We start from the raw sequence: 7312 nt of genomic DNA, 5'->3' as shown, positions 1-7312 counted from the left end.
GGACAACAATATGAGCTGTGCAGCGTATTTAACCGCTCGCAGACTTGAAGAAGCACATCTCAGAATTTGCTGTTTTGAAAGCAAAGATCTTACGAACAGAAGAGGAACAGGATGGATACAGGTGCGTCTGTTGATAACAATTCTTTATTTAGGTTGGGAAATTATTGTTCGACATTTTTGTAACGATGAATATAACTGAATAAACAACGATTAAACATAATAAAGTAGCGACGTATGTCGAATATATGTTTCATTCTCCAGAATGGACTCCCACGCTGTGGAGTGATACTTTCAACCGAATGTTGCATGAAGAGTTGGACTACAATGACACCTGGGGATTTAAATTCAACTACAGCCTGCAAAATAATCTCTCTAACGAGGAGAGGAGGAGAGGGTGGAAGATCTACTGCAACTATGCCTACGGAAAGTACGTATGGCTGTTTTTTTTACATTTTATTTTTTTATAGAGAAAACATGAATGTACATACTGTTACTCAGGACTGTACACTTTATTTAGTATTAATTTGACTTATTTTGGACTTCTGCTGCTGTAGCCTATCCACTTAGAGGTTCGACGTGGTGTGTGTTCAGAGATGCTCTTCTGCATATCATTACATTACATTATATTTCATTAATGGCATTTGGCATCTTATCCAGAGCGACATACAGTTGATTCGACTAAGCAGGAGACAATCCTCACCTGGAGCCTTGCTCAACACCCAGTCTTGCACCTTAACCACTAAGCTACAGGCCGCCTCTCTCATTAACAACGCGTTTCTGCCCACGGAACTGCTGTTCACCGGATGTTTTTAGTTTTTCGCACCATTCTCTGCAAACTCTCGCTCTGCTTTTATGCATTTAGTTGCTGCCACTTAATTGGCTGATTAAATATTTGCAAAAACAAGCTGGTGTACAGGTGTACCTAATATGATCTCTGAGTGTATGCATTATTTGTATACATTTATGTATGCGAGTGTGGAGTAGTAGCCTTTTAAAGATGGTCAAACATGTATATTTACATTCATATTTGAAATGCTATCGCATTTTATTTTATTATATTTCAATAATAAAAGACATTTTTTTGGCCTAATCTCAGATTTCGGTGTGGTACCTGTTCCAAAACCTGGCCATCAGCGCGGATTACCCTTCTCTTCCACTACCGCCTGCGGAGTGGGGCAGCCCGGGGGACAGTGATCATGCGACCCTTTGGACAGGCGTGTCGGCGCTGCAATGGGGCCTTTCTGCTCCCAGGATTCTCCACGGCAGAAGTAGAGAAAGTCCTGCTCAAGCTGATTGGTAAGATCAAGAAGAACTGCTACGGTGAAGAGGAAGAAGACAACAGCTATTGCTGTTCCTCTGAGAAAGTGTGGACGAAGCCACACGAGAGTTCGCTGTGTGAGGCCTGTCGTCAAGGGATCTGTTGTGAGGAAGACTAGTCTCCACGGAGACTTTGTGGACAACAAACGGAAACATTTTGTATTTTTGTAATTCACTCTACTCATCACTACGTGATAATGTCACTTGTCTTGCTTGTCTGCAATTGTTACAAAATGCAGCTGCTAGGCTTTTAACTGGGACTAAAATAATATAGGCGGCACGGATGGTGCAGTGGGTAGCACTGCTGCCTCACAGCAAGGAGGTCCTAGGTTTGAATCCCAGTTGGCCGGGGCCTCTCTGTGTGGAGATTGCATGTTCTCCCCGTGTTTGCGTGGGTTTCCCCCACGTACTGTTGTACAGTCCAAAGACATGTAGGTTAGGCTGATTGGAGAGTCAAAATTGCCCATTGATATGAGTGTGTGAGTGAATGGTGTGTGTGCCCTGCAATAGGCTGGCGACCTTTCCAGGGTGTATTCCTGCCTTTAGCCCAATGTATGCTGGGATAGGCTCCAGAACCCCTCCGACCCTGTTCAAGATGAGCGGGTTAGGATAATGAAGAATAAAATAATATATTTTATTGGTTACTTACAAGGCACTTAATAGCCTAGCTGATACATACACTTCTGAACTTCTTTTATCTGCTTTTGCACAGGGATCTTCAGCATGCTCTGCTCTTAATTCTAAAGTCTAGACTGGTAACAAAAGGAGAACAGGCTTTTGCCATCAGGGCACCTGAACTGTGGGATTACTTGCCTAAAACATTCAATCAGGTTATGGGCCTGTGAAGTAATATAATGGAATTGTATGCATTCTGGATCAAATATGCACTATCCTTGGACTGTAGCTTAAAGTCTTCCCTGGTACTTGTTCTACCTGTATGTGGGATTGATGTTTGTATCATAAATTGCACAATAGTGTCTTTAATGTGCTCAGCTGTAAGACTGTTTGATGAAATAATTACACTTCGTAGACATATCTGCAATAAAATGACTGGATCTCACAACTGCAATGTCGCCTTGTTGCCACATGATGGTGGTAGAGAACTAACTATCTGCTATGGTCGCAGAGGTCACGAACTTACTGTATTGGTGCAGCAAAGTATAATTATATGTGATTAAACCAACTCCATATGCATCAATGCTGAACAGCAAAGGACAGACTAAATTCACAAATTCACAAAAGAATGAAGGAAAATCACTGCTGCAAGTCTCAAAGCAGATGTTTAGACTGGGAATTGCTGCTTGTGGGCATTTGTATTTTAAATTGTATTCGTGAATATTAACTCGTCCAATAGTTTAAATATTCAAATAAATGTTGCTGAACTAAAGTATTTGTCTTATCCAATTTCAATGTTTGCATGCCATGACTTCCTGATGTCTGTGATGTCATGTGACCTATCAGCGTCATCGGAGGCTGGATATCTTAATTTCAAGTTTCCCTACAAGCGATACTAATAGACAGACGTCAGGAAGTCATGGCATGCAAAGGATATGCAACCAAATACAGAACATGACTCTTTTATTTGACATTATGCTCATTTGTCTCAAACATTGAAATGGGGGACTACATATAGAAAGTGCTGCAATTACTACATGGTGAAACCAAAATGTAGAAAAATACATTTACATTTACATTTACATTTACATTTTTGTCATTTGGCAGACGCTTTTAATCCAAAGCGATTTACTAGTGCATAGGTTCTACCACAAGTCAAAGCATCACATCCAGAACTAGGAAAATACACCTGGAATGCTGTTCTAAACATATAGTCGTCATCATGAGTGCACATTTTTTTATTTATTTTTGAGGGGGGGGGGGGGGGGGATCAGGAGGGAGGACTAAGGTAGAGTTGGAAAAGGTGTGTTTTGACTCTGCGTCGAAATAGGGGGAGGGATTCTGCTGTCCTGACAGTGGTAGGCAAGTCATTCCACCACTGAGGAACCAGAACGGAAAACAGGCGTGAACGTGCAGCTCGACCGCCGGGTGCACGTAGAGAGGGAGTATAAAAAATATAATAAAAGCTCTGAGTCTGTGCTTTGACCATTTGCAAATTGTTTGATTAACAGAGAACAAACAAAGAAAATAAAATATGGAATCAGAAAAAGCAGAACACGACAATGTGATTCCAAACTTTTCAACGGTAGTGCAAGTAAGGACATAACTGGGGATGTGCAGTGAGCAAAACTATCACACTTCTGGTGCTCTGTGTGGCAGAATTGTGCCCCCATAGGTTTATACTGGCATCGCTGTCTCTATATATTACTATACTATCAGGTATGAGCATTCATAGAATGTGTCTCATCCGGAATTAACTTGTAAAATTAAGCAATATCACATGAGAGGGAGTGCTAGACAATAGATGATGCTTTAAACATTCAAAAGCAAAAGACTGACTAGTTAGCTGGCTACCACCCTAAAAAATAAGGAATGCCCCCGCCCCATCATAAAATCTGGACATACATGTTTGAGAGGTTACTGTATAAGGATAAACAACTTGAGAATTACAAGTTCTATCTGGGTTCTGAGTTTTGAGATATTGAGCTTCAAATATTCCAAAGTGAATGGGCTCCATCCAGATACGACTTTTAAATGTTGCAAATTCATTCATTATCCTAACCCGCTTATCCTGAACAGGGTCACGGGGGGGCTGGAGCCTATCCCAGCATACATTGGGCAAAAGGCAGAAATACAACCTGGACAGGTCGCCAGTCCATCGCAGGGCCCACACACCATTCACTCACACATTCATACCTATGGGCAATTTAGACTCTCCAATCAGCCTAACCTGCATGTCTTTGGACTGTGGGAGGAAGCCGGAGTACCCGGAGGAGGCCCACACAGACACGGGGGGGCGGGCATGCGGGCCCCGGCCGACGGGGATTGGAACCCAGGACCTCCTTCCTCTGAGGTGGCAGTGCTGCCCACTGCACCATCCGTGCCACCCCCAAATTAAGATAAAAGCACAAATATAACAGCCTCATAAAAGCAAACTAGCTAGCTAAATGAATATAACCAGAAATAGTCTAATAGCCCTTAAAAGGTTCTCCAATTTAAGTTAACCTAATGTTAGGCAAATATTTCCATTGTCTTGCCTGCAGGCCACACTCCATATCAGCTAAACAAAGCTACGAACGCCACATATGAACCGTGTTTATATGTGGTGTCTTGTTTTTCACTTAAATAGTCTATAGTATGTTGTAGGACAAATATGTTATCATAAATACAATGGAGTATAACATTTATGCTGTTTACGAGTAATAGAAACCTGACGTTTTGTGTACCGAAAGTGGTTTAACAGCAACAACGGAAAACGGATAGTTACGTTTCTAAGTTTCGTTTTCCATATTCCAGACGTAACGTGAGGGATGGACAACAATATGAGCGTATTTAACCGCTCGCAGACTTGAAGAAGTACATTTCAGAATTTGCTGTTTTGAAAGCCAACATCTTACGAACAGAAGAGGAACAGGATGGATACAGGTGCGTCTGTTGATAACAATTCTTTATTTAGGTTGGGAAATTATTGTTCGACATTTTTGTAACGATGAATATAACTGAATAAACAACGATTAAACATAATAAAGTAGCGACGTATGTCGAATATATGTTTAATTCTCCAGAATGGACTCCCACGCTGTGGAGTGATACTTTCAACCGAATGTTGCATGAAGAGTTGGACTACAATGACACCTGGGGATTTAAATTCAACTACAGCCTGCAAAATAATCTCTCTAACGAGGAGAGGAGGAGAGGGTGGAAGATCTACTGCAACTATGCCTACGGAAAGTACGTATGGCTGTTTTTTTTACATTTTATTTTTTTATAGAGAAAACATGAATGTACATACTGTTACTCAGGACTGTACACTTTATTTAGTATTAATTTGACTTATTTTGGACTTCTGCTGCCGTAGCCTATCCACTTAGAGGTTCGACGTGGTGTGTGTTCAGAGATGCTCTTCTGCATATCATTACATTACATTATATTTCATTAATGGCATTTGGCATCTTATCCAGAGCGACATACAGTTGATTCGACTAAGCAGGAGACAATCCTCACCTGGAGCCTTGCTCAACACCCAGTCATGCACCTTAACCACTAAGCTACAGGCCGCCTCTCTCATTAACAACGCGTTTCTGCCCACGGAACTGCTGTTCACCGGATGTTTTTAGTTTTTCGCACCATTCTCTGCAAACTCTCGCTCTGCTTTTATGCATTTAGTTGCTGCCACTTAATTGGCTGATTAAATATTTGCAAAAACAAGCTAGTGTACAGGTGTACCTAATATGATCTCTGAGTGTATGCATTATTTGTATACATTTATGTATGCGAGTGTGGAGTAGTAGCCTTTTAAAGATGGTCAAACATGTATATTTACATTCATATTTGAAATGCTATCGCATTTTATTTTATTATATTTCAATAATAAAAGACATTTTTTTGGCCTAATCTCAGATTTCGGTGTGGTACCTGTTCCAAAACCTGGCCATCAGCGCGGATTACCCTTCTCTTCCACTACCGCCTGCGGAGCGGGGCAGCCCGGGGGACAGTGATCATGCGACCCTTTGGACAGGCGTGTCGGCGCTGCAACGGGGACTTTGAGCTCCCAGGATTCTCCACGGCAGAAGTAGAGAAAGTCCTGCTGAAGCTGATTGGTAAGATCAAGAAGAACTGCTATGGTGAAGAGGAAGAAGACAACAGCTATTCCTGTTCCTCTGAGAAAGTGTGGACAAAGCCACACGAGAGTTCGCTGTGTGAGGCCTGTCGTCAAGGGATCTGTTGTGAGGAAGACTAGTCTCCATGGAGACTTTCTGAACAACGAACGGAAAAATTTTGTATTTTTGTAATTCACTCTACTCATCACTACGTGGTAATGTCACTTGTCTTGCTTGTCTGCAATTGTTACAAAATGCAGCTGCTAGGCTTTTAACTGTTACTAAAATAATATAGGCGGCACGGATGGTGCAGTGGGTAGCACTGCTGCCTCACAGCAAGGAGGTCCTAGGTTTGAATCCCAGTTGGCTGGGGCCTCTCTGTGTGGAGCTTGCATGTTCTCCCTGTGTTTGCGTGGGTTTCCTCCCACAGTCCAAAGACATGCAGGTTAGGCTGATTGGAGAGTCTAAATTGCCCATAGGTATGAATGTGTGAGTGAATGGTGTGTGTGCCCTGCGATGGACTGGCGACCTGTCCAGGGTGTATTCCTGCCTTTCATCCAATGTATGCTGTGATAGGCTCCAGCCCCCCTGTGACTCTGTTCAGGATGAGCGGGTTGGGATAATGAAGAATAAAATAATATATTTTATTGGTTACTTACAAGGCACTTAATAGCCTCGCCGATACATACACTTCTGAACTTCTTTTATCTGCTTTTGCACAGGGATCTTCAGCATGCTCTGCTCTCAATTCTAAAGTGTAGACTGGTAACAAAAGGAGAATGGGCTTTTGTCATCAGGGCACCTGAACTGTGGGATTACTTGCCTAAAACATTCAATCAGGTTATGGGCCTGTGAAGTAATATAATGGAATTGTATGGATTCTGGATAAAATATGCACTATCCCTGGACTGTAGCTTAAAGTCTTCCCTGGTACTTGTTCTACCTGTATGTGGGATTGATGTTTGTATCATAAATTGCACAATGGTGTCTTTAATGTGCTCAGCTGTAAGACTGTTTGATGAAATAATTACACTTCGTAGACATATCTGCAATAAAATGACTGGATCTCACAACTGCTATGTCGCCTTGTTCCCACATGATGGTGGTAGAGAACTAACTATCTGCTTTGGTCGCAGAGGTCACGAACTTACTGTATTGGTGCAGCAAAGTATAATTACATGTGATTAAACCAACTCCATATGCATCAATGCTGAACAGCAAAGGACAGACTAAATTCACAAATTCACAAAAGAATGAAGGAAAATCACTGCTGCAAGTCT

General features: G+C 41.9%; 2 protein-coding genes across 4 annotated transcripts; both read left to right on the top strand.

Annotated features, from left to right (window-relative positions):
- Positions 1 to 2657, top strand: LOC133137949 (receptor-transporting protein 4-like). 2 transcript variants are annotated; one of them, XM_061256373.1, is made up of 3 exons: positions 1 to 121; positions 262 to 427; positions 1097 to 2657. In XM_061256373.1, exons 1-3 carry the CDS (start codon positions 112 to 114, stop codon positions 1434 to 1436), a joined length of 516 nt encoding a protein of 171 aa, XP_061112357.1. In that variant the 5' UTR covers positions 1 to 111; the 3' UTR covers positions 1437 to 2657. The 2 variants fall into 2 exon arrangements, with proteins under 2 accessions (XP_061112357.1, XP_061112356.1); XM_061256372.1 differs by lacking the exon at positions 1 to 121 and having other exon boundaries at positions 246 to 427.
- A 2073-nt stretch (positions 2658 to 4730) lies between these two features.
- LOC133137850 (receptor-transporting protein 4-like) lies at positions 4731 to 7105 on the top strand. Of its 2 annotated transcripts, XM_061256234.1 has the most exons (3): positions 4731 to 4857; positions 4998 to 5163; positions 5833 to 7105. In XM_061256234.1, exons 1-3 carry the CDS (start codon positions 4848 to 4850, stop codon positions 6170 to 6172), a joined length of 516 nt encoding a protein of 171 aa, XP_061112218.1. In that variant the 5' UTR covers positions 4731 to 4847; the 3' UTR covers positions 6173 to 7105. The 2 variants fall into 2 exon arrangements, with proteins under 2 accessions (XP_061112218.1, XP_061112216.1); XM_061256232.1 differs by lacking the exon at positions 4731 to 4857 and having other exon boundaries at positions 4982 to 5163.
- The last annotated feature ends 207 nt before the right edge of the window (positions 7106 to 7312 follow it).

The sequence above is a fragment of the Conger conger genome, chromosome 9, assembly GCF_963514075.1.
Source record: "Conger conger chromosome 9, fConCon1.1, whole genome shotgun sequence".
Lineage (NCBI taxonomy): Eukaryota > Metazoa > Chordata > Actinopteri > Anguilliformes > Congridae > Conger > Conger conger.
The sequence above is the reverse complement of the archived record's forward strand: the minus strand, read 5'-3'. Positions and strand labels throughout refer to the sequence as shown.